This window comes from Tachypleus tridentatus, chromosome 3 (genome assembly GCF_004210375.1).
Source record: "Tachypleus tridentatus isolate NWPU-2018 chromosome 3, ASM421037v1, whole genome shotgun sequence".
Lineage (NCBI taxonomy): Eukaryota > Metazoa > Arthropoda > Merostomata > Xiphosura > Limulidae > Tachypleus > Tachypleus tridentatus.
In genome coordinates, this window is record NC_134827.1 from 81348518 (window position 1) to 81375814 (window position 27297).

Sequence of the window (27297 nt, forward strand, 5' to 3'; positions counted from 1 at the left end):
AAATTACAACTGTGACACTTATGGTGCTCTGAGTTGTTTCTTCTCTGTGTTGAAAATGCTAGGGATTGGATGTTGCTAGAAAACTTACACCTGTGACTTTACCTAGTGCTCATACATTCGATAATACAAAATGTATGCTCGTAGGTGTCTGCAGATGAGGCAAACGGAGGGCACTCACTAGAAAATGAGAAACAATTCTTTCATTGTTCATTCAGCATACGTATATGAATTTTTTATTTAATTCACAGTTTCATACTGCTTTTCCCTCCACTGGATAATTTTTATGGATGCCCATTATTTTGTTGTTCTTGATACAAGCTACATGTCAAAGGTCATCAAAATAATTTAGAGAAGAGTTTTTGTTTTAAAAAAGTGGGGGAAATGAATACATTAAATATATACTGATTTGTATAAACTGCAATAATAAGAAAGTTTTATACCTATTAAATAAATCAGGATCAATGTACATGTAATGGCAAAAGAAAAATGTTTTTAGTTTTAGAGCACAAACTGGAAGTTCAAATGTGACCAGATGTCACAGAAAATTTGCATCAAAGATTTGAATTTGCCTAAGTTTAAGGGAAGTGACTTACAGTTAAATGTATAAGAATATTTAATGCACTCTTTGAATTGTTTGACTCCAGAAATTCATTGGGTAAAAAGTACAAGAGTCCACTAAGTCATTTTTAAACCTTTTTTAGTGAAACTGGAAAGTAGGAGCTTTCTCAAATGAGTTAAATTAGCTTTGAAATGCAGATTATTGTTTTGAAAGTAATAGTTTTGAATGAATTTTACTGTGGTTTATAGGGACACACATTTGATTGTACACTGGTATATAACGAAACTTATATTGGTAAAATGTTTAATTTTGTGTTACTTTGCTAAACAACACCCTACAAAGGTTTCAGATTAAAAGTTAATTTTCTTTAAATATTAGTAATTTGAAATATTATGAAGTATTAATTAAATATTATTTGTGCATCTAAAGTTTAAAAAATGCATATAAATATTGTAGTGTAACTTAAGTTAATTGAGTAGTGCGTGTACTTTATTACCCTACTTGTTTACGTACAATGTATTGAAAATAACACTTGATAAAGTCAACCACAGCACTTAATTGGTTTGTGCCGTTTCAGTATTAATACTTGAATTATGGTTATATTGTGCCTTCCTACTTTATTGCAGACTTGAAAAGAACCTGCTGAAAGTTCTCACTTTGTGATTAGTGATACAACAATTAAATCAGGTTTAAACAATCACAGTATTGTCGTAGTTATTGCGCAGCTTATTTTTCAATGCCAGTTCTACAAAAAAAAAAAAATTATAATTTACCTAATTTTTTCATAATTAGTGTAAAAAACTTAAAGTATGGTAGGAGTTTATGTACAGAGTGACGCGACCAGAAATGCCCTAAAAACTGATATTACTAAAACTGGAAGAATGAAGCTTTTACGTAGTTCAACTATTATTTGGATGCGATATTCTTCAACGTGGTTACGCTAGACATTTTAGGGACCACCAATATGGCCGCCACTTGACGTCGAGTGCCAATCCTGTAACACTAGCCAATGCGCAATTCAGTTCAATGTAATGATCAGTGCCATAATATAACGTATCCAAATGTACACAACGGCAACGCAAGAACCATACCGTTTCACACCGAACTGACTAGGTAAACACAACACTGTAAGTCAATGTAGCTAGGATAAATCCTTCGTGTTTACATTTGCGCTGTTGCAACTTTTTTCACGCCTACACATTCCTCGCCTGTTCAGTATTATGCGATATTTTTCAAAATGGATTTCAGTGCGTACAGATGTGGCTTATACATGTTATTCAGTTAAATAATAAGTAAATAACATCTAGATTATTCATAAAACTTGCATAAACATTAATTTCAACATAACTTGTTCATCATGAAATTCCTCCCCTAACACGTACAGTTTCACGCATACGCTTACGCATATATTTATGTTGGATTATAAGTTTCTGTTAAGGGTGCACCTTTCTTCAACAGGTAATACATGAACATTTGCACTGGTGCAACTGTTTGTTCACACCTACACATTCCTCCCCTGTTCAATATTATGCGATATTTTTCATATACATGAAAATACAAGTAATACATGAACATGTATTACCTGTTGAAGAAAGGTGCACCTTTAACAGAAACTTATCACAAGTTCTATAATTTTCCTATTAATACAATATTTCGCTTAAAAGCATTAACGTATACCGTATTTACGTTTACGCAATTAGGTCGTAGTTTTATTGTGTTGGGAATGTGATCATTAGAAACGTTGATTATCGTGGCAGTTTTTATCAGTTCTTGTCGTTTCGGCTTTGTCTGAGAAGGGAGTGTCATTCGAAAGTTAAAAGTAAAGTTGATTTCTAATAGTTGAAGTAAAAAAACAACAAAAAGAAGAGTATAAAAATAACTTGATTTTTATTTTGAAATTCTGGAGTGAAGAATAGAGATACCGCTGAAGTTGCGCAACGTTGTATTTTTAAGCCTCGTCTTTAATGTGATTTTCTAAGCCTTTTTTGTATTTCATTAACTCTGTTTCATTTGTTATAATAATTGATTAGGGTGCCCTTGCAAGAACATGTCGAAGTGGTCCTGCTTTGTCTTGGTATCAGTAGTGGATATTTCGAATAAGTGTAAGGGAAATACTTGGAAAAATCATGGGTTTTCCTCGACTTTTTCCTTATCTTGTATCTTTTGGGTGATATTATAATGTACGTGTGACACAGAGACTAGTACATATGTTATAAGTAACAGATGGAGAACCAGCCTTTCCATCTGTTGGGTTATTCTTGTACGAAGCTTTGTTAAACCTCGAACCCTCTTACGTCATACACTACTTTTATCGCACACTTCTCTACACCACCGCAAGAAAAAGGTATCAACCAGTGTATGTTATTACGAAGGATATCAATAAAGTCATTGACAAATGGTTTGATATGTTGCATGTGCACTTCGGAGAACGTCACTTTTTTCTGCCTTCTCTTTGTTTTCTCAAATTTTATTAACTCTGCTATGATTGTTTTAACGTTATTTTGTTTAATCACGTCTCAGAAAAAGTTTGTTAATTTCAAGTAAAACATGTATATTTGGAAAATCAAGAGTACTTAATACGGTTTTTTTTTTTTTGCATTTTGAAAATGATTCGTTTTCCACGTTTGAGTCGGAAAGTAAGTCCTAAACTTTTGGTTTTTAATGATTTAAAAAGATCATATTTACTGTTGTACAGTTTAAGAACGTCAAATAGTTTGTTTCTGAACTAAAGCAGCTTTAATTATTGTACTAAAACATGTTTCATAATACAGGTGATGGGAGGGAACTTGTGGTATCAGATGGTGGCAATCGGATATCAGTCGCTGTCGTAATCGTTTGCCTCAATGACAATCTAAGCCTAATCAGTGATTAATTATGCTCGCTGTAATACACTAACATTTAACGTATTTTAAAATACTACTTTCTCTTGTCAATACCATTGACCCCATCTCCAAAGAATAATATAATAATTTTCAATAACACCATGTCCACGAGTTGAATATTTACTACTATAAAATCAGTTACTAAACTGGAAGAAAAGGGACAAAAGACAAACTGTAATGCATAATTTTAAACACGGAGAAGACTCTGTACCTACTGTACAGAAAACTCATTGCGTTTAGTTCAGTGCTGCAGGTAATAACAGTAAAACCTAGGGACTTTTTGGAGGTCCTCATTTACCACTCTATGTGTAAGGCCTGGCATGGCCAGGTAGTTAGGGTGCTGAACTCGTAATCTGAGGGTTTCAGGTTCTTATCCTTCTCACCAAATATGCTCGCCCTTTCAGCTGTGGGGACGTAATTATTTTGATGATCAAACCCACTATTCGTTAGTAAAAAGAGTAGCCCAAGAGTTGGCAGTAAGTGGTGATGACTAGTCGCCTTCCCACTGCTAAATTAAGAATGGCTAGCGCATGTAGCCCTGGTGTAGCTTTGGACGAAATTCAAAAACAAATTTCATATGTATTTCAAAAAAATATTTAGCGACTTCCTTGAATTGAGAAGCTAAAGTTGTAATGTTAGAGTGATTAATAGAAAATAAATTATTAAAAATATTGTAAAAGAAAGGAGGTTGAAAAATTACGATTTGGATGTAGGGTGGAATGTTGTGGAGGAAGGATGTTCACCTTTCGAAGACAGTACAAATCAAGATACATATAAAAATATAAAGAAAGTATCAAATGAAACTTTAGGCACGAATTGGGAAACAAAGAATACAAATAAAATACTTTTCTTTTTTCACTTCAACTCTGCCCGTTGTGGATTTATCTGTGTAAATATAATATTGTTTGCCCATGTAATTACTTCGCAGAGTTTAAAGGGATCTTCATCAAAGTTGGTACGGAGGGTCATCAGGTTCATGCAAGGGTACATACAAATTTTCAGTTTTATCTTTTGGGGTTCTTTTTATGTTCGTTTTTTTTCGGTTTTTACTACTACTTTGCTCACTGTAAATGGATGTTCACTGACTTTGGTATGGAGGTTAACTTGATCCAAAGGGACGTGCATACAAATATTCAGTTTTGTGGGAGTTATTTTTTTTTTTTTTTACCACTCCTCACCTCTATACCAAATATGATAAAGTTCCAATCACGGAGGTGGGGCAGTGGAAAACAAAAACCACAAAACGGGAAAAACAACATTTGTATATATGTATCCATGAACCAAATGAACTTCCACATCTTCTCAAGGACCCAACAAATTTTTGTGCCAAATTTGAAGATCCATCAACAGTGAGAGACGTAGTGGTAAAAACGGCAAAAACGCCCTTAGATACATAGATTTTCAGTTTTGCCGTTTTTGTGGGCGTTTTTGCATTACTATTTCGCTTGACGGATCTTCACCAAATTTGTCATGAAGATTTGCTGGGTTCTTGGAAAGATGCATACTAATTTTCAGTTTTGCATTTTGATGACTTTATGGGCGTATTTACCTTTTTTTTTTTTTCAATTGCATATAAGGGAAGCAAAATTTTATTGTTCTAAGATAGCCATTCTTTAATCATTAATGTACATAACTTCCGTCCAGAGGATAGATATTCCAACTAGAATAAGTGCTACAAACAGTGCATTTTTTTACTAAAATGCGAATACTCTTAGTGCACTGAACTTACTTTGTATTTGGCCCGGCATGACCAGGTGGTTAAGGTACTTGACTCGTAATCCGAGGGTCGCGGGTTCGAATCCCCGTCACACTAAACATGCTCTTTCAGCCATGGGGGCGTTATAATATAACGGTGAATCCCATTATTTGTTGGTAAAAGAGTAGCGCAAGAGTTGACGATGACTATCTGCCTTCCCTTTATTCTTACACTGCTAAATAAGGGACGGCTAGACGTATAGCCCTAGAGTAGCTTTACGCGAAATTCAAAACAAACCAAGACTTTGTAATTTCATAAATATTGTCTAAGACTTGCTTGTTAATCGCATATAGTGGGTATAAGTAATGGTGGTGGTAGTTTATAAGGTGGATATTATGACTGTGTGTTTAAATTATATTTTAACCATACAATAACATTTTCAAAATGGTTAAAATGCAAGTAAAGTTTCAGCTATATAAATGGTTTTCTTGGGTATTGTGGAGCTTATTGAATGAAAGCCAAAATGATTCCAGTACATCAACATTAGAAGTAAACGATTTTATAACACTAGATTGTTTTTTGTGTTTTTTAATTAAACACTCAACGTTTCGCTGTACAGTTCTTCAGGGACGTTCCACTAAAACAAACCGAAATTGACCCTACAAAACTTTGTACTCTTAGTTTTGTTTTTAGTTTTAGTTCTGTCTTAAAAGGTGAATAGTAGAAATAATTTTGAACATTTACGTGGGTTTTAGACGTAGATAGAAAAATTATAGTAGGAATTGTATGTGCTACATAGCGCACTTCATTTAGATTGTTATATTGTATATACGTATGTATGTATATAGAAAAAGAAACGAAAGTATTTTGTCTCTAGGCCTGGTATGGCCAGGTGGTTAGGGTCGTGGGTTCGAATCCCTATCCCACCAAACATGCTTGACAAATAAGATGGCTGGTATGGGTATTAAAACTAATTAAAATAAAGTATAGAACAATGTTTTTATCTCCTTGGGTTATCTTACAGGTTAAAAAGGTCAAAACGTTATTCTGTGCTTTAGTGTAATTAAAGTTTCAATACCCATACCAGCCGTCTTGAGAATACATCTTTACTTCAAGTTGGTTTCTCGTCGAAATGTTGTGGTTTTATAATTAATGATAACGAGCCGAATATTTTAATGAAAGCATAGGCTAACAGTGCTGGTAAAGTGTAGGAAACCATACAAATATTAGGTCGTTTTGATTTATTCAGAGGTCTCTAGTTACCTTCAGATATTTAGGATTTTAGTCAGTATACCGGGGCAAAAAGTCCAACTTCGGATAGTTGAGCTTGTTTCACTTCGCCCGGATTATGCTTGCACAAATTTTCAAGAGAAAGAAGTGAGTTTCTAAGAATTAAGGGTTTTTATTTTAGTTCTGTTCAACATCATTTTGTAGATAAAAGAGGGAGAGGTTGGGTTTTCTGTAGAAATATGCGAAAAAAAAAACCTCCACCGAATTTCCGCTCGCCTATTAACATATTTCTTCCCTTTCTTTCACGATGGCCTCCCATTATATAATTTTGGTTCTTGAGCTCTAAAATTACGCATAAAACAAGTTCGACTTTGGGCCAAAAAAAGTTACCACTTCTAGACTTGATTACTGGTTGTAAGTGCCCCTCCCTCACCCAGTGGCACAACGGTATATCTGCGGACTTGAAACGCTAGAAACAGGTTTTTGATATCTGTGATGGGCAGAGAACACAAAGCCCACTGGGTAGCTTTATGATTAATTACAAACAAACGGGCTTCAATAAATAATGTGAAGTAATACCGCTATTTATTGGGGAAGGCTTATCCATGAGTTGGCTGTGGGTTGTGTTCATTAGCTGCCTATCCTCTAATTTATCACTTTAAAATTAGGGTTAGGGCAGGTAGCTTTCTGGTAACTTTACGTGAAACCTAGTAAACAAACGATGTCTGAAAGCACAAACTTTGAATATTGTGTCTCCATTCATATAGTACTGTGATATAACAGTAAGTCAGACCGAATCTTGCCATGATGATACTAAATAGTAGCCGGTGTTAAACTGCCAAAGTTGTGATTGGACCACATGCGGGAAGAAATCAATATCTAATCCACATATTGTATTTCACCTAATTGCAGTCACCGCCGGTATTTTTATAAAGCTCACCTTATGCGACAGCAATAGTAATCCAACATATAATCCATTGTTATTATTGTAATTTTGATTTGGAAAGAAAACGAAAAACGCTCGTCTTTTTAAGACAGTTCAGTCAGGTTGTAACTCGGGTCGCGTTGGCCCGGCATGGCCAGGTGGTTAAGGCACTCGTAAATTGAGGGTGGTGGGTTCGAATACCCGTCAAACCAAACATGCTAGCCGTAAGGGTGTCATAATGTGACGATCAATCCCATTATTCGTCGACAAAAGAGTAGCTCAAGAGTTGGCGATGGGTTGTGGTGATTAACTACCTACCCTCTAATCTTACACTGCTAAATTAGGGACGGCTAGCGCAGATAGCCCTCGTGTAGCTTTGCGCGAAATTTAAAACAAACGGGTCGCGTTTAGTTTGACTGTATTCTTCTTCTAGGGATTAATTCCCGAAATCTTGTAAATAAATCTGATTTATTAATTATATTTAGTGAATAAGTGATGCTTCTGAAATATTTTCTAGTTGTGCTCCTCGCTTGGTTGAAGAACAATGTAAAAACTGGCCACCTTTGACGTTTGTGTTAAGTTAGAACTGACTGTTATCTGTTATTTCGTTACATACACCCTGAAATACTTGAAATTAAATAACATGCTTTCAAATACTTTAGATACCGATCTATGCCCTAACACATACTGCTTGTGGCTTCGACGGTATCTAATTTTCACATGCTTCCACATAAACAATCTTTTATTATTGTGTGTAAGTAGTTAAACTGTCTTGTTTTCGAATTTTAAGCATAACGGACTGTACTGGATATGAAATGTTTATAAGCTGCAATGTCTAGAATGTTGAAACAGAACTTTTTGGGCTGAGGAGTTCATCAGTGCTCTGCTGAGAGATTTAGCAGACTACAAAACGTCATGTGTTACTAAACTTCAGACAGACGTATTCCACGAAGTCTACAAATGACGAAGTTCCTAAAATTAGATGCCTTGATTGAAATTCAGTTATGACGTGTAATAACGTTTCCTAAAGTTCGGTCACGGATGTCTCCTCGCCCGTTTAATAAATGTTTCTTGGGCGTGCGCCCTCTATCTTTTTAAATGTGTTAGAGTTTCAATAAGCTCATACACATTAAAATGCTAAATATGTGTTGTAGTAATTACTTTTTACTTTTATTGAATAAAAATGTATTAAAACATCATTTTTACGTCATTGCGCTATTGCTTCTCCCCTACCACCAATTAGATCATTTATCCCAGCCTGGTGGACGCCCTGCAGTTTGGGAAATACTGATGTATGATGAATTCATTTCGTTCACCACAGGTGGTTCAACGGTAAATGCGAGGACTTATAACGTTATAAAAATCGAGTTTCGATACCAGTGTTTAGCAAAACTCAAGTGGTCCACTTTGTGGCTTTGTACCAAATCAAACAAATTCGATTCTAATTAATACCGCAACGTATTGCAACGGTGGAGTAAAACAAGAAAATAAATGAAAATTTAAAAAAAAGGAATACGAAGGAAAGCAGCGTACGTTACAACTCACGAGCAAGTACGACAGCAAGAGGTTGAAAATGACGAACAAGTCCCCACATAGCACATTATTTTCGTTCTCCAAGGGCCGGTTATTCTGTTTTTATTTTATTAGAGAGCGCATTATCTCAAAGTTGTATGGCACGTGGTTTGCCAAATCAAATATACTGGTGACTATTTGCAGATTGAAGACAAAATGTATTACGTACGTGTTAGGTTTAGTAACTCGTACTTCGTGCTGACGTCATTTTCTACCCCCAGCTGGGATGATCGTCCAACAGGAATACACCCTTCACCTATTAGTACACTTAGAGTTAAGATATATTGGTGCGATTTGTTATATCACAGCCATGAACGGCCATGAATAAATACATTTATTCTTCACGCGTAAGTGTTTCTTTTTCTATCTCGGTTTGTTAGCTTATCATTATTAATTAACATTTTTATAATTGTAATATACACCATGTATCACTTTTAAAATAGAGTACTGATTAACTGTGACCTATATTAGTAGTTTAACTCTCAGAGATGGCTTTTTAAATAAATGCCATAAAACATATTTTGTTGAACGCGTTATTTTCGTCATGTCAATGTTGTGTACCATGAAACCTAACGTATAAATTGCAGTTCACTGAATATATATGTTTATGTGAATACATGTATATATAATATCGCAAATCGGGGGCAAATTAATATGATTATAACGGTACAATCAGAGGTGTTTGTAGAAATGTCGAAATGATGTTCTAATTGTAATTTTTGCGTTACGTGAACGACACCCGTTACTTCCTCTTATAGAAACATGAGAATTGATGAAGTGCTTGATCTGACAGCAGAATGTCTTTGGTATCGTGTTTTTTTGTCTTTTTATCTAAATGATACATATTGAAAATCTAAACTCTTCCTGTAATGATGTATCAGTTACAACTTCTAATGTTTACATTCTTTTGAAACATTATGCCTAGCAGCTTTTGTTCCCTTGCGCCCTTGTTACATTAATTTGTAAAATTATTGACTGGTTCACTATTAGCTACAGGCCCGGCATGGCCAGGTGGGTTAAGGCGTGCGACTCGTAATCTGAGGGTCGTGGGTTCGACGAGTTATCTTGTCTACGGCACTGAACAGGTTAATATCAACGTTCGATAGGGTCACCAATGATGTAAGACATTTCATCTGTAATGTTTTACTTGTATTGTGGAAGTTAAAATTAACAAATTCTATAACTTTGCACATCGTATTATTACTATACACGTGCACAAAAAAAGTACGTGAACTACCGACGGGCGCGGCATGGCCAAGTGTGTTAAGGCGTTCGACTCGTAATCCGAGGGTTGCGGGTTCGAGTTCGCACCAAACATGCGCGCCCTTTCAGCCGTGGGGGCGTTATATAGTGACGGTCAATCCCACTATTCGTTGGTAAAAGAGTAGCCAAAGAGTTGGCGGTGGTTGGTGATGACTAACTGCTTTCCCTCTAGTTTTATACAGCTAAATTAGGGACGGCTAGCGTAGATAGTTGTCGAGTAGCTTTGCTCGAAATTCAAAAACAAACCATTAGCTACTGGCGGATATCAGTATATTGCGTTGTATTAATTTCGTTTTTTTTCCTGTTCATAGTAAAGAATTGACCAGTTGGGTGAAATAGTTTCTTTCTTGTAAGATACATAGAATATTCAAAAATAAAGGGTAGGATTAATTGCAACTGTCCAATTACCCATTGCGTAAGATCCGCGTGTGACGTATTTATGTCATCATATCTGCACCCTGAGAATGGAGAAAAATAAAGGCGAAACAAGAGTCTTGACATCTACTGCAAATCTAGATGTATATAGGATAAAAATTTCGTGAAGTTGGGGGTTGCACATCGAGCAATAAAAGTTTTTCCAGTATCGTATAACCAAGAGTTCCATTATAGTATGATATTGAAGGTGTTTGTTTTCATATTTTTACGTTTAACGCTTTTGTTATTCGAGCGACTATAACTATGTCGTGAGATCGTAACCTTTCACCGAGCATAGGGGCATTATATTGTGACGGTCACTCCCATTGTTCATTTATAAAGAGTAACCCAAAATTCATGTCTATCACTTTATAACTAAGGAAGGCTAGCGCAGAGAACCCTCTAGATGTTTTGCACGAAAATTTAACATAAAGAAAATAATCTTTAACAGATAATGTCGTGGACTGACTAGCAATGTTGATCGGGCGTGGGAGGTTAAGTTTGGGAATAAGTTCTCTTTTATTTGTTGTATTTTATATGATAAGAACATTACTCGCTTGTAAAACTTGTATAAAAACTGGCGAGATATTCGGTACATGGATTTAAAAAAAAAAGATTATATTTATGGAAAAGAGTGCAGTCAAACTCAACTGACCGAAGTAATGATGGTTATTTAATTTTTTGAGTTTAAACAGAACTGAAATCAGTTGTTTCATAAGTCTACGATGGTATGTAAAACTTTGTAGGCTGTTATGGTGAACTTTTAATCTTAACTTCTTTGGTAGATCGAACAAATGTCGATCTGGAATCATATTTAACCTGAACCTGTTATGTATGCGTTAATTGTTCTATTCACAGACGCAAACAGCAACAAGTGAGCTGGTACTTACCATATAGTAAATATTCAATTTCATTGAATGCGAAACTTGAAATACAAGTTATCAGCGTCTTGAGTCACCCATTTACAAGGAACCGCAAAGTACAAACAATGTGATTCTTTGTACATAGTGCTTTTTTAATCACAGTATCAAAGAAGTCATCTGTTTACAAGACATCATAAAGCACTTTTCTTGTGGTAGGGTGGAACATTACATACAAACAGTATCAACTGTTTCATTTTCAAAGTATCACAGAACATTCATTTCTTGTGGTAAAATAGAGCGTTATATACAACGTCAACCGTTCCATCTTCAAGGTACCACAGAACATTTTTTGTAGTAGAACGTAGCGTTGCATACAACATCAACCGTTCCATCTTCATTGTGCCACAAAACACATTTGTTGAGGTGAAGTAGTAGTGTAACGTTTCATATACACACAGCATCAAGAGAGTCTGGTGTGTAAAAATCCAACAAATGCTAGTACCTCTAGAACTATAGTCTGCAGAGCTTAACAAAGACCATCAAATGAGTCTGATGTATGGTTACAAGGTCTGTCAGTGTGTAAAATATTCCATCCATACCCAAGGTATTAAGTGTACGTATAAGGTATAAAATACATTTTATTCGGCGTTGTCTTAATCAGATATAGGTGTAAGTTTCATCATTTGGTAGGTTCCCATTTGTCTGTTTTTTGTGTATTGGTTTGTAGACCTACGCAGATAGCACGTTGGGCTATCTGTGCTCACCACGGGTATCGAAACCCAGTTTCTAGCGTTATAAATCTGTAGTCTTACTACTGTGACTTGAAGACGAAAGGCGGAAGACTTTTGAAAGAAACGTGATCCTCTACAGTTATGTCTTCACAACAGGCAGTTATCGTCCATTCTACAAAGTTTCATCATGAATACTCTGTCTAAACAATCTACCAAATATAATGAAATGATATTTATGGGATAAAATAACTAGCGATACAGTAACAAAGTTATTATCTCTTTAGTGATGTTCCACGTGTTTATAATCAAGAGCATTTTATCTGTTTCGTACGTTAACATGTGTATCGTGAGTAGAACTTATACGTAACATTGGCTCATCTTTTATATGCTGTGTAAGTCTAAACCGTTTCAGGTCACTTGAGTTACAACAGGACTGACGTTCGACTAGCAAGCTGAGGGGCGAGTTCGAATTCCCGTCATCGAACATTCTCGCTGTTTCATCCGTAGGGGCGTTATAATCCTAGTCACTACTACTGTTAGTTGGTCAACGAGCAGCCCAAGAGTTGGGGAAAGGTGTTGTTCACTAGCTGTCACTCTAAATTAGGGACGGCTATCGCAGGTGATCCTCGAGATTTGCGCGAAATTCAGAACAAACCACAGCATTTGACTTGCATAAATCACGGAAAATAATGTACAGTTTGATGAAACTCACTTTTATTAAGGAAAAGAAATTTAATCTTTTTATAATTATTTAAGAAAAGTGAATATGAGGTGAAAACGAAGCTGGAAGTATGCAAATCAGAAATCGTATTTGTGAAATGCCTGTCGTTATCGCTGCTTCTACAGTATGGTTTGGTATATTTCGTTGAAGGAAGATGCTTCCTGTGACGTTACGTCGCTAGAACGTTAGGTCATGGACCTATTGTTGTTTAGACGGTAAAACTTGATTCTGACTTGATGTATCCCACAGGCGTTGCCTGCTTTTAACTTTCCCAACGTTGCGGAGGCTGTTCTCTTGACGTTTCTCGGAGGTTATTCTTCTGTTGAGTAAGACAGTTTATAGTGCACTGTGTAAGTTCTCGTTATCTGACCGCCTTGGGACGCAGGAAGTAAGTATCCGGAGCCGGAAAGATATTATCTTCAGCGGTGCGTGTCACGGACTGGGAACGGTACTGCATGGAGTCGAAGTTGGGGTCACTTATCGTCACCCGTGTATGTATGTATGTGTGTTTGTAGGATTACATGACAAACACGTGGAGGCTGTCTATACACGTGTTGCTCTCTATTTCTCTTTGAGCCTCGTAAGTCGTGCTTAAGTCGTAGTGTGAGACAGCCAGTATGCTCGGCTGTTGGCCAGAGCTCTACAAAAGCCCACTTCTCACCAGGTTTCAGTATCGAGTGGCCAACGACCGGCATGTGAACTACCAGGGCGTGAGTATAGGCGTAATTAAAACGCTATTCCAGCTCGTTTGACAAGTTACAAGTTACTTGTGTATTAGGCTGACGGATTATTGTTAATCAAAGTTAGTAGTTGTTAAAAGTTTTTGACAAAGTTACAAGTTAGTTGTATAAACTGATTAATCATAAATCAAATTCAATAGTTATAAACATTTTTGATAAAGCCAGAGCTTTGGAATGCATTGTTTCTTTACTCACTGGAATATACGATGTTCACGCATAGGAGAAAACTGCGAAATATTTATGTAGAGATGTCGGATGACCGATGAACACCAAGCACCGTTGTAGGAGTGGAAGCAGTACATTGTAAAATACCAATTTAGATAACATTAAACTGTATGATTCCACGTTAACTACATAATGACGTGTAGCGAGTTAGTGCAAATAACGGTGTCGTACTGTTGGACTCGACTATAACCTAATAGAATGGATACAAAATATGTGCAGTGTATTAAAGACGTGAAAACATATTTTCGTATTTTAAACCGCGTATTTTCCTGTGTTTACTATCGAAGAACGGGTGTCTTGAATAAAAAATGTTGCGATTGTAATTAACTGGTCGACTGTATATGATACAGTGAATCGTCTGCAGGTCGCAGTAATGTCTTTAATGCTTGCTCAGAAATGTAGGCGAAAAATCGATGAAGAATACATACAGAGTTTGCTTGTGGCGAGTGGACTGTACCTTCTGTACTTGTCATACCAGAACAGTATATTATTGTACGATCGAATGCGGAGAACCAAGTACAGAAAACCTGGCTTGGTTGATAAAGTATAAAAAAAGATGCTTAAAACATTTGTATCTTTGAATTAAACATTTCCATTACATTAATGAGAACTGTTTGTGTGTATTTCTGCAGTTTGAAGCGGATCAGAACTCGCGCATTATCTAAGACATTTAAAATATCTGGTTATCAAAAATCATTCTCTCGTCTGACCTCAATAAACTTGTAAATTTGAAATTAGGACCGTAGAATTAAATATTATTGTAGGTGTTATGTATGACTATACTTTAGCCCTGCTGTATAGCCTTTGATTACCTTCCCACCACACTTTCGGAGTGTTTTAGTTGGTTTGAATGAACATTGCGTTCATTATTTACTTATCAGATACACAAGTAGAAGCTTCGGACAGAAGTGTACTTTCCAATTATACACTGTCCGCTCGAGATCGTGCGCGCCATGCTTAAATTATAGTCGCTGATGACGAAAGTTACTTCGATCAATATGAAACGCTGGGTGTCATTGGTAGGTGTACATTATAGACTTGTAGAAGTCAGGCTGTGGATGAGGGCATTTACAAATATACCTTTACTCAGACTCGGGTGTTTTTTGTTTTTTTTATATCTGCATATTCTGAATATGTTGTTCACGTATATGCATCCATACTAAATGTGCAGCTTTTTGTCTATTATACTGACCATCAAGGCACGTTTTCTTATTTTAACCATTACTTATGCTTTTACACCTGAATGATGCGAAATTCTACTTAATGCGCTGTCCGTGCCAGGCAAGTATTCTTACGATATATTTGCACGTTTGATCTAACATAGAAGTGTGTATATAGTTAGCATTTTATAGCGTCATGTTTGCTTCGGTCTTGAACACACGTTACATTCCTTCAACGTAGGTCGAAACTTCAAGGACTTGGTTGTTCTAAAATACAATGCATTTTGTTTGAAGATTATGTGGAAAATAACATTCCACTTGTGTTATCTAAAAGATTTCTAGTTATTATGTTATTGTTTTGAACTCTTTTTCTGGTGGTCCGGCATGGACAGATGGTTACGGCGCTTGACTCGTAATCTGAGGGTCGTCAAACATGCTCGCCCTTTCAGTCGCGGGGGACGTTAAATGTGAGGTCAGTCCCCATTATTCGTTGTTAAAAAAGTAGCCCCAGGGTTAGCGGTTGATGGTGATGACTATCTGCCTTCCCTCTAGTCTTACACTGCTAAATTAGGTTTGGCTTGCGCAGATAACCTTCATGTAGGTTTGCGCGAAATTCAAAAACAAAACAAACCCCTTTCTTCGAACTAAATATGAATTTGCTGATTCGGTTGATTTTGCTTCTAACGTATCTACACCCAAAAACTGGTATGGCCATGCAAAGTGAGTTATAAATCATTAATGTGCATTACCATGCAAATTATTATGGGTGTTAGGTTGCTTGTATTATATATAAATATTAAACCGCATGATAAAATACCATTTATTAAAACTTTACATGGGATAAGTAGATCATTACGAATATATTTCTATATATAAATGTTTTTTGTGTGTTTGTGTGTGTGTGTATAAAACTATATTTTGGATAAAGTTAGATATAAATGTCGTAAATTAAGATTGCCTTGAGCATATACGCCTTCTGTGGTTTGGGGCAAATATCCAAAACAAGTCAGTATTGTTAGAAACGGCTAGATACGAATGTTTACATCTCTAATATCCGCAGATACACAATGTATGCTTGTAACAACAACAAAGAGAGCCATAAGTTTAGATCTGAGAATGTTAAGAAAATTCATTTTACTTAACCCATTATGTATAGTACAAATCTATACACACAAACTTGCACGAGTGAACTTCCTGGAAACCTTTAATATCAAATTGATTTCTCTTTGGTTTGCAATACTTTAGGGTTAGTCTATAACATGGTGGCTTGGAACTGGTTCTGTTTTTGATTTCGACTACATTGTTGCTTTCAGATTTTTTTGTTTATAGAGAAAGCTGTTATTTTTTAAATATACTTCATTCAGTGTTATAGGTACTGTGTTTGCAAATGTATAAATGCGTGAAAATTTAACGTTTTTATATAAAAAGTTATGACTATTTTGGAATAAATATCTTCTTCACTCCTATCGTAAATAATTTTTTGTAATAATTAGCCAGTACTGACATTTTTATCAACATTTTCCCCCCCCCTACGAATAAAATTTGACGAAGATCATGTTCGTTCAGTTCTCCTCAATTTAATAGTTTATATTGTGACAAGAAGGAAACCTTAAATGTGGGATATTGTTTTTTTGTTTTGTTTTGTTGTTAAAGATCAAACTGGTATAGTTTTGTACCACGCCTAAGTAGTTTCTGACATGCTACCTACGTTTCTTTTTTATACCATCTAGTTATGTTGTTGTGGAGTCAATAAAGTTGAACGAATTTAAAAGAAACTTGATATATGAATGTTAAGGTCTAGCTTTATAACTATTAAGTAATAAAATATTTAAATTTGGATTACAAGATGCAACAGTCCGGAATGGCCAGATGGTTAGGGCGCTTGACTCGCAATCTAAGGGTCGCAGGTTCGCCCTTTCAACCGTGGGGGCGTTGTAATGTGACTCATTCTCACTATTCGTTTGTAAAAGAGAAGCCCAAGCGTTGGCGGTGGGTGGTGATGACTAGCTGCCTTCCCTGTATTCTTGTACTGCTAAACTAGAGACGGCTAGTGCATACAGCCTTGGTATAGCTTTGCGTGAAATTCAAAACAAACAAGGATATAACAGCCAAGATGGACCAACAGATCCGTTGTTGCCCTTGAACATTATGCTATGTGGAAGGGTAACATTTCAGTTGATAAGTCACTTTTTGTCTCTGCTTTCCTACATCTCATCATATTGAAAAGATGTTCATTAATTTTATTAACTCCAAGAAAGAACTTTACGACAAGACCTGAACTTCCTATACCATGTCATACTTTAAAGGTTATTTCTTGTTGCATTATTTCTATGTACATTTTGGAATAAAACCTATTTTCTACACCATGTTACACCGACAACAAGATTTTCGTTTTTTAGCACTGCCTTCCTACACCATACCAGAGTGTTATGTATTTAGTATCTTGTTACGCTTGCTTCAGGTTTACTTCGCACACTGCAACATAATGGCAAGTTGTATTATTACATTCACTTCCAGGAAGATCTATGTACGTGGACTTGAACGTTCAACTAGTTTCTTAACGCACATGCTTGTACTTCCATCATTAATGAAAGCTGTGTGTTGTGTACACGTTTCTGCAGTTTGATGTGAATCGGAACTTGTGTATAATTTAAGAACATGCACTAAGAACCAGTAATATTAACCTCAGTGTCTTGTTTTAAACTAAAATACTTTGGTATTTCACCTGCCTTCTTTTCTATGTATAAACACACAGAAAATCATGTATCGTCTCCTTAAAAAAAACAACAACAACAACAACAAAGGATTGATCTACGTAAGACTAGGATTTGAATTACGTAAAACAAAAGTTTGATATTCTGACATATAATAGAATTTTCAATTTTGCTGTTTTAATGTTTTACTGTATTTTGTGTGATATACATTATTAGTTTACAGTGGCAAATGACAAACATGGTATGTAGACTTAGACAATTTTTGTAAGATTTATTAGGTTATAAGCAATGGAACAATTATATAGTGTGCTCCACCAAGTGGCACAGCGATTTGTCTACGAACTTACAACATTAGAAGTCGGGTTTCGATTCTCATGGTGGGTAGATTGTGTAGCTTCGTGCTTGACATTAAACAAATATTGTATGTGTATAATGACTAGACTTTTAGTATACAGTATACTAAAAAACAAAACGACTTTTAGAGGTTAATTGTATTGTCGATTTATAATGATTTTAAAATATGATTAAAATTTTTAATTATCCTTGCATAGTCAAGTGGTGTTGAACAACTTTCTATATTTATTCCTTTTAATTAAAAAAATGTTATTTATACAAATAACATTTCAAGTTGTTTTTATAAATACGTAACATCCATATACTGTGATATCAGGGAGAAAATAAATCAGATTTGAAAAGTTAAAATTGTTAAATTAATATACGTTACTTGTTACTTAATAATTGCAAAAATATCGCGGCACTAAGTATAGGAAACAGTGCAATAGACTGCTGTGACCGTAGATGTGGCCTACCTCAGTGATTATTCAGTCAAAAGGTTATCTGTAATTCTTAATAATAAAACAAAGCTAAAGAGGAAATTACAACAACTTTGAAGCTTGTTTTTTTTTAACCTTATCCCCTAGTGGCACAAGTGGTAAGGCTAATAGCGGGTTTCGATACCCGTGTGAGCATAACACATAACATTGTGTAGCTTTATGCCTAACTACAAACAAAAACTGTGAATCCTTCCATTACCGAATGACCTCATGTTAATTACTTGATCCAAAACTTCGCCATTGACCAATGGACATCTGGAATTTTTCTCTTTGACGGTGCTAGAAATACTTGCTACTTTATTGGGGTTTTTTTGGGATTACGCCGAAAACAGGCTATAAAAGTCCAAAAACGAACTATCGATTCTCTAAATTTAGTATATTAGTTTCCATAACTAATCGTGTAAGAAACTCCATGTTTTTCATTATTAAACATAAAAAGTGTCAGATAACTTTCGTTTTATTCACCAATTCAAGTTTAGTTCCATTTAATTTTTTTTTTTAACGCAGGTGATCTTTCATACGAATCTCTACTTCAACACAATTTCTCTTAAGACACATTGATATGTTAGATGCAGCCCGATTATAACGACCTATATATTGTTTATTTTAGCGTGCACCAAGTTGAGAAAGAACTGTTAAAACCATCTTGGCTACCAAAAACAAATTGTAAAAACAAACTTAAGTGAAAAATAAAATGGAAACAGGAGCTTTCAACAGCAAGTCTTTACCGTTACAATGACTGTGTAATTAGTGAACAAATCGCGTAGATCCGGCGTCGACCTTGCTATTTTTTTTTTTAGCCGAAGGAGCGTTATAATATGATGGTTAATTAGTCCCACTATTCGTTGATGAAAGAGTATTCCAAGAGTTTGGGGTGAGTACTGCTAGACGGTTGCCTTCCCTCTCTTCGATAGGCCAAAATTAGGAACGACATCAGATAGTTCTAGTGACTTTGCTATAAACAAAACGAGAAGTGTAGGAAGGAAGCAGAACCTTCACTCCTGGAGGTGGATTAGGGAACTAATCGAAATAAAATATTAAGTGGAATTTAATTTTAAACTTAGTTCTATGTATTAGTTAATTGGTTATCACAGTATTCGACAGATGACGAATTGCCATCAAATTCTTTCAGCGAAAATTTAGTATCGGAGGTTTTGAAGAAACAATTTTTGTTTTCTTCTCTGTTTACATCTTGCAGAAAAATTTCTATTTGAATATTATCAATTTTCTTCGTTCTTATAACGATTTTAGTAAAGTTTTTTTACCTTTTGCAAAGAAATATAACCTTAGAAGGTCCGTTTGGAATGCTGAACTAGCTTACATACACTGAAGGATATTTGAAAGTTGCAGATGGAAGAGTGGACGGTGTGGTATTTGCATGAAATGCAAACGTTGTTGAAGCGCATTTACGGTGGAATTCCGTTTGAAGATAAGGCGATCAGATAAAGAGGTCGATGGTCCAGAAACGTGAGAATCCAGTCGAAAGAACAAGAAAACGGAAAAGTGGAAGGAACAGTAACAATGGCATCTTTGTACTTCTCATTGTATCCACTTTCTTTGTGTCGGGTCGTTTAGTAATTGACAAACGCAGGTACGATTCGTCAGACCTTATCTAACGAAAACTATAAGAAATAGTTGAAGGGCATTTATTGTTTGTGGTTTAAACGCCCAAAGCTATGGAAGCGTTAAAGAAACCAATGGGTCCAAAAATTGTGATTAAAATAATGTAAACTGCACATACACCCCTCCCCCCAACATGCCTTCTAATTTGTCCATTTTGGATTCAAAATAAGAGGCGTGTAAACAAAGCTTTTTAGATCTGTCTTTTGTCTCCCACAAGCTACATCCCAAGAGGCCTTTCGGTCAATACCAAACTAGGAGGAATGCGAAAACAAAAACATCTCTAGTTTACATGATTTTTATCACAACGATAAGTGTACCAAGTTCTAAATGTGTTGAAAAACTAGTTTTGCAGTGTAGACCAAGGCCAAAATGGAATGCCCTTGGGCAAAAACAACCTAGTTTTGGAAACGTCATTACGTTTGTTGAGAACAAACTTTGAATTTGTGGAGAGTTTTATATGAGAAGTTGGTTTAGTATATATTTTCTTTATTCAGATTTCTTGTCAGTCAAAACATAGAAATTTCTTTACGATTTATCCACAGTCGTAGAAGTTAGTAAATTTAATAACTAGCAAATGAGAACATTTTCAACATTAGAGGATAAACCAGGATTATCATACAAATTGTGAAGATAATTTGCTAATGTTATCATATACGATTCCTATTTTAATCATGATTTTATATCATCAACAGTAACGTGTAAACAAAATGTTACATTATACTGACCTATTATTACTATTTTCGATATGCAAGTACCAGTATTTTATCACCAGGAGTAGCAAGACTAAATATAATAACAGAATATTCGACATTTACCAAATTAAATGTTTAGGTCAAATTATTTTCCCAGAACTTTTGTAGTATAAAAATATTTATGTGAATATACATTTATCGTTTCTGATATTTTTATGGCAACAAATCCTTCATAAACATAGTTTTAATAATCTTTAGGTATGTTTCAGGCTTAAAAACATTATGCACAATAGTTAGAAAAATATTGGAGTTAAATCTCAATTACTTCTTGTTATATGATGAGAAGCGTAATCGAATTTTTATTTATTGTCCAATATAAGTTTAAGAATACTGCATGAAAATATATATATACTTATGAACTTGTGCATAGCCACTTATTATCTGTTATTCGTAAAGTAGTTTGAACTTTTAGCTTCAAATAAGTGATTTATTATTTTAACATTTTAATCTCCTATTTGATTTGACAGAAGTGATGTTTAGGATATAATTATGGATTACATTAATTTATATCAAACATCTTTATCTCCGAGCCAAAGCTGCTGTAAATATGTACACATTGGCAGTTATGCAAGTTAGGCATAACACGCTTGATTGAAGGTATAACGTTTAATATTGCCCACAGTTCACCGAGAAAAGTTCTTTTGTGCCTATTAGAAAAAGTTCGTGTTCATGCGTGACTATTAACAATTATTTTCGCAGGAAAATATTTCAAGCGTATCTATTTAATATGTAGTCGTGGTTCTATTTAGAATAACGTTTTGTAGATTGTGGAAATTAGTTTTTTTTGTTTTTTTAAGAATGGTAAACAAACCACACTTAATCACCTGTTGAATAATTTGTGAGTAAAGCTTCTGTTTTACCAGGTCGTAATAGCAGGCAAAGAAGGACCAACGTGCATACTATTTATTGTAAGGGATTTTTATTTCGCAAAAAGCATTATCTTATTGGTGGTTAATATAGTTCGAATTTTTTTTTTAATATTCGTATTTCCTTTTGTATTATATCGTTTTAGTTTTGTTTCCAGATAAACACAGAATTTGAAGTAACTCTTAGAAACTGAAAGTAATATTTTTAACATACACTCAATGTATTGAAGCATAAAATTAAAAAGAGAAGTCTCTGCTTTAAAGTTAAGTTTCAATGTGAATTGTATTTAAAAATAGACATTTCGTTATGTTGTTAGTAAAATAACTGTCACGTACTCGAACTGCTTTTTTTTTTTTTCATGTTCAGCGTTTTGTTGTATTTTTCAATGCAACGTTTCCCGCATGCGTGTGTGTTTACCACTACGTGAGCACATATATGGTGAAACGTTGCATAAAATATTAATAATTGGTTTGTTTTGAATTTCGCGCAAAGCTACTCGAAGACTATCTGCGCTAGCCGTCCCAAATTTAGCAGTGTAAGACTAAAGGGAAGGCAACTAGTCATCACCACCCACCGCCAACTCTTGGTCTTCTCTAATAGTGGGATTGACCGTTACATTTACAACAGCCTCACGGCTGAAAGGGCGAGCATGTTTGGTGGGATGGGGATTCAAACTCGCGATCCTCAGATTACGAGTCAAACGCCTTAGCCCACCTGGCCATGTCGGGCCCATGCTGGTGTTATACATAGTAATAGTCCCCCGTGACTTAGTTTCTTAAATATTTCTTCGTGCAACTGACACGAACTGTTTGAGTCGCACATAAACCAATTCATGTAACACATGAAGAGACTGGCATGATTAGCCGCTTGTAGGCCATCTTCACCGTTCATTTAAATACGAATAGTATGTGTTTGAGTCACTGACTTGTTTTAAGACTATTTAATTCTAAAGTTGAAAATTTAAAGTTTAACCCCTTTTTCATCTTTTATAATAATTCAGAAATCTTAATATAACAATGTTATTTTTCGTCGTGTTTATATATGTTTACATATGTTATGGAAGAAATGCTATTCCTAACAACAAGCGCTTTCCTTCGTCCTACATTTTCCCCCTCACTGTTTTTGTAAGACGCAAATACATGATATCATTGTTAAACGTACTCATAAAATGGCGATTTGTTTTTCCTATTTGTACCCATGTTTGGTTTACAAAACTTCTTTTGTAAGCTATCACTTGAGCACTTTTTCACAACGAACACGCATAAGGTCACGTTTAGTGGGGTTAAAGCAGGTTGGTCCACTTGATCAATGTAAATGTAGCTGGCATACATCACCTCACTTGTTCAATGTAAATGTAGCTGGCATACATCACCTCACTTGTAGCTGTCACGCCTTGTCGTAAACACATACACACCTCGTTACTTGCACTTCAGTGTTGTACAGGGGCTAGTCCTAACATGGTAAGGCCTCACTTTATTATCACTATATTACGATCAGCCCTTTCAGACCAGTAAATGACTTGATGGAACAAGTCAGAACAATTGGTCATTTTCTAGTCTGGTTAGGGCATTGCTTCGTACACACAGTATTGGCTAAACTCGGTGTTTGGATAACTACCTATAATGTGACAGACTTGTAGTGTTTTCGGCTTTCTAAATAGTACATGAAAATTTATGTTATTAAGAAATATTTAGTTGTAATTAAATATTCAATATTTTTAAACCACCTTGTATGCCTGTATTATTTGCCTTTAAATTTATTAGTGACATTTTACATTCAAAATAATGCCGTATTCGTGAAAACCTTGCATTTGAAACGTTAAATTAAGAGCGTCCGTAAAACTATTGTTCAATTGAAGTTTTAGGTAGAGTGTTCTGGACTTGTAAGCTTTAGTGAACTGCACATGCGTTTCTAGAATAAAGGGTAACCTACGACTCCAGGACACTGAACTCATTGGTAATGTCTCGAGCTAACTTAGGCAATTTAACACTAAAAATATTATTGAACAAAAGATTTTTTTTTTCTTTATGAAAATGCCTCAATTTTCGAACAACTATAACGTAGCGATTTCTAATCATTTAGAGGAATATCCCCCGTGGGAGGATGGCCACGACAGATGGGGGACAGATTAGGTTCAGCGGACACACACTGGATAAAGCCACCAAGGCAAAGGTTCATCTGGAAAATTATTATTCGAACCTTATTTCGCAGCACCTAGAGAGGAAAAGCAGGTAAATTAGTTAGGACTAGAATGTCAATATTGTACCAATTTCATTGCAAATAGTTTTTGTTTTGTTGATTTAGAGTAATAGCTTAGAGTAAGTATAATAATAATTGTCATTTTATTTATACTGCTTTCAGTTTAACCCCTATCCCCCCATATAAATATTTAGTTTGAAGGTTGTAGAATTCCCCTTAAAGTTTCGGGGCAGTACAATTTATTTTAGTTGCAGACAGATATAAGTCGCTTTGTAATATAATTTCTGAAGGTATGTATAACAGTTTTGGTAGTATAACAGGCTGTTGTTAATGGTACAATTAGTGTTTGTAGGATGGGGATATGTCCCCCATTTACCTGCGTCTTCCATGAATCAACCAGTGCTGTTAGTACAGGGTGTTCGGAAAGTCACTGTGCAGTTTTGTTGTTATATTTTATTCAGTCTATTTCAAGCCAGCAACTGATAGCGGTGTTTAGAAACAAAATAAGAAGGATCCAAGCCTGTATTAATGCCAACGGGGGGTCACTTTTAGCATTGTTTATAATTGTCATTCATATTTACCTCCTGTATTCTATATTGAAACATGTCTGTTAATAAATATATAAGTGCTTAGTGACTTTCCGAACACCCTGTACAAAATATTGAAGTACTTATTAAATTGCCACTAAGTTATTTTCGTACTTTCTTATGAAATCATTTAAATATATTTCACATCGTAATAAGTAACAAACAGCGACTAAGGTTTATTATCATGCTCTTACTTTGTGTACAGGAGCTTTTTTTTTTTTTTTTTTTTTTTGAATGACTTATTAACACTATCATTGCGTGATGGCTGCTAAAATAATTCTTGAAACACTAACTGTCATTGAAAAAGACAAAAAATCTATACAATTCCAAACTGGTTTTAGTCTGTTCGTGAAACAAATGACGAGAAGCTATTAGAAACTGTGCTTCATTTATTTACTTACTATAAGATATTGAAAGGTCGTTAAGACGAAACTGATATTTTAAGAAAAGGAACAGTGTTCTTCTCAGTTCCAGAACTAGTATAGATCTTGAACTGAACCTGTATTACAATATCATTTTTCACCACTTCGAATGGTGTCAAATGAACGAATGTAAAAGCTTTTTTTTTTTTTTTTACAAGCTTATTTTTACTTTAATGGCATAATAATAGAAGTAGCTAGCATTAGAAGCTGTACAGGATACGCATGTTTTGCTAGGAGGATTAGGCCCAAGTGAAGCTATTTATTATGTACAGAATGGATTAATGTAACCCTTTTTTTCTTTTCATTCATATATCACAATTGTAAAAAAATTATGGTTGAAGTTTCTTGAACTCTCTTAATTTGTTATTTCGTGTTTATTTAATACAGTTTGGTGTATTGTAAAAGTATAGTTATAATAGACACCAGCTAATCCCAATATTATTCATATTACGTATCACCTTGCATATTCTCAACTTTTATTAATTATATATATATATGTGTGTGTGTGTGTGTGTGTTGAAATTATCATAATTTCACTTTGTGATGTAATGTTACTCCTGATTAACATTGCGATAGTGAAAAATACATCTCTTCCTATAAATTGGGGCATTCTAACTTCTGTAAATGTAACGTTCACTATAAAAATATTTTAAACCAGATTGGAAAAAAACAAGTGTTAAGCATTATCACAAACCAATTTTGTCGAGTGTGTGGTGAATAATTATTTACAGTGGCAAATCAGAGAAGCGCTTACTGAACCGCTATAATATTAATTGCCAGACGATAGGTGGCTTCAACTTCGTAGCAAAAGTTATCACCTGTGAGGGTCGTTCACCCAAGGTTTGTTTTGCAAGCCGAGCGAAGACACCTATCGTAACCTTAGTTACAAACAAGGATGAGATACGAATCGGGTTAATACACTACCTATCTGTGTGTTAATATTATAGCACATCGTTCTGCACGTTATTTGTAACGTTCGTGGTTGAGTGCCCAAAATAATAAGCGCTTTTAAAATAAGCGGTGAACAAGCCTTGAATAGAGTGATATGGAACTTGTATCGTGTCACTTGTGTGTGAGTGTGTGTATTTATATTTTACTGATGTAAATTTCGCGGAATTTAGTGAAACACAGACTGTGATATTGGTGATTTCTTTCCAGTCAGAAAAAGGAAAAAAAAAAAGTCTTACAGAATTGGAAGTTTCCAATTTTTAAGATGTCATGAAAACTCGGACATCTAGTTCATAATATGGGCTTATTCTGTTAAGAAAAAAAAAAGACTACAGAAATACGAGGTGTAACTTTGTTTTTTAGCGCAGGTGTAGTATAGATGTATCAAGAACTACCTGTGGAAAGTAGTGCCTGTCACAGGTATAACTGATGATATTTTAGTGAATATTGGATAAAGTCCTTGGTTGGATAACCCAGATATTTAATCACCAGATAGTCCAATTTATATGTTTGTGTAAACAATTTTATCAGTTTCTTGAGGTAATGGAAACTATGAGGCATGCAAGCTAATATGAAATTTTGGAATAAAAGGTAAAGAAATTACAGACTGAACAGTATTCAATAACAATACTTTAACAAAGGGTTAAATGATAATTCCACCTTGTTGTTGATCCTGTTAATATATAATTTCTACAAATGGGAAATAACTCTTACCAGCCTGGTATTATCTAGACATGTCATCTGCTTTCTTAAATCTCAGCATGTTGTATGTAGTGCTGTATGTGCAAGCTTTGACATGTTGGCAGGTGTTGTGTTAAAAACTATTTGTAGAACAGACATGTACAGGCTTGTCACTTTCTGTTTACACACTGATTTCAGACTTAGTGGTTGCTGTAAGTATTGTGAAGATTAATATGCTCTGTTCACTGATTGCCCTGAGGATTTACATTATGCTACTCCTGGCACTAGACAAACATTTAACTATACAGCTGCTAAGTAGGTAACATCCAGTAAAATACCATTATAAGTATCTAGTAAACTGACTGAATTGGCTGGTTACCAACAATAGCTGAATGTTTGTTATAAATTCAAGGTCTTATCCATAACACCCATTTCAAATATATTGTTTCACAAAAATAGAAATTTCCTTTTCTATTTTAACATCATTACTTTTTATTTCTTGTAGAGCTAATTCTGTGTTTGAAATTCTGAAGTGTCTGCTTTACTTATCCACAGCCTTCTCTTCTCTCCAAATTAACTGTGTTTGAAATTCTGAAGTGTCTGCTTTACTTATCCACATCCTTCTCTTCTCTCCAAACAAAAGTGTACAATTAATTGTAAAAGTTGTTTGTCCATAATCACACCAGTTAT

At 35.0% G+C, this 27297-nt stretch overlaps 1 protein-coding gene across 14 annotated transcripts in view; it reads left to right on the forward strand.

The window, feature by feature from the left end:
- Positions 1-27297, forward strand: part of LOC143247344 (serine/threonine-protein kinase tricornered-like) — an 84991-nt gene that overhangs the window by 25368 nt on the left and 32326 nt on the right. For 8 of the 14 annotated variants that reach the window (XM_076495245.1, XM_076495250.1, XM_076495244.1 and 5 more), the window contains one exon: positions 23853-24001. In XM_076495245.1, the coding sequence (XP_076351360.1) occupies positions 23874-24001 (128 nt within the window). In that variant the 5' untranslated portion in view covers positions 23853-23873. Of the gene's footprint in view, positions 1-2978; positions 3196-8644; positions 9212-11936; positions 13567-17727; positions 17797-23122; positions 23231-23852; positions 24002-27297 lie in introns of those variants that run through there. The other 6 variants (XM_076495241.1, XM_076495242.1, XM_076495239.1 and 3 more) reach the window with 6 other exon arrangements.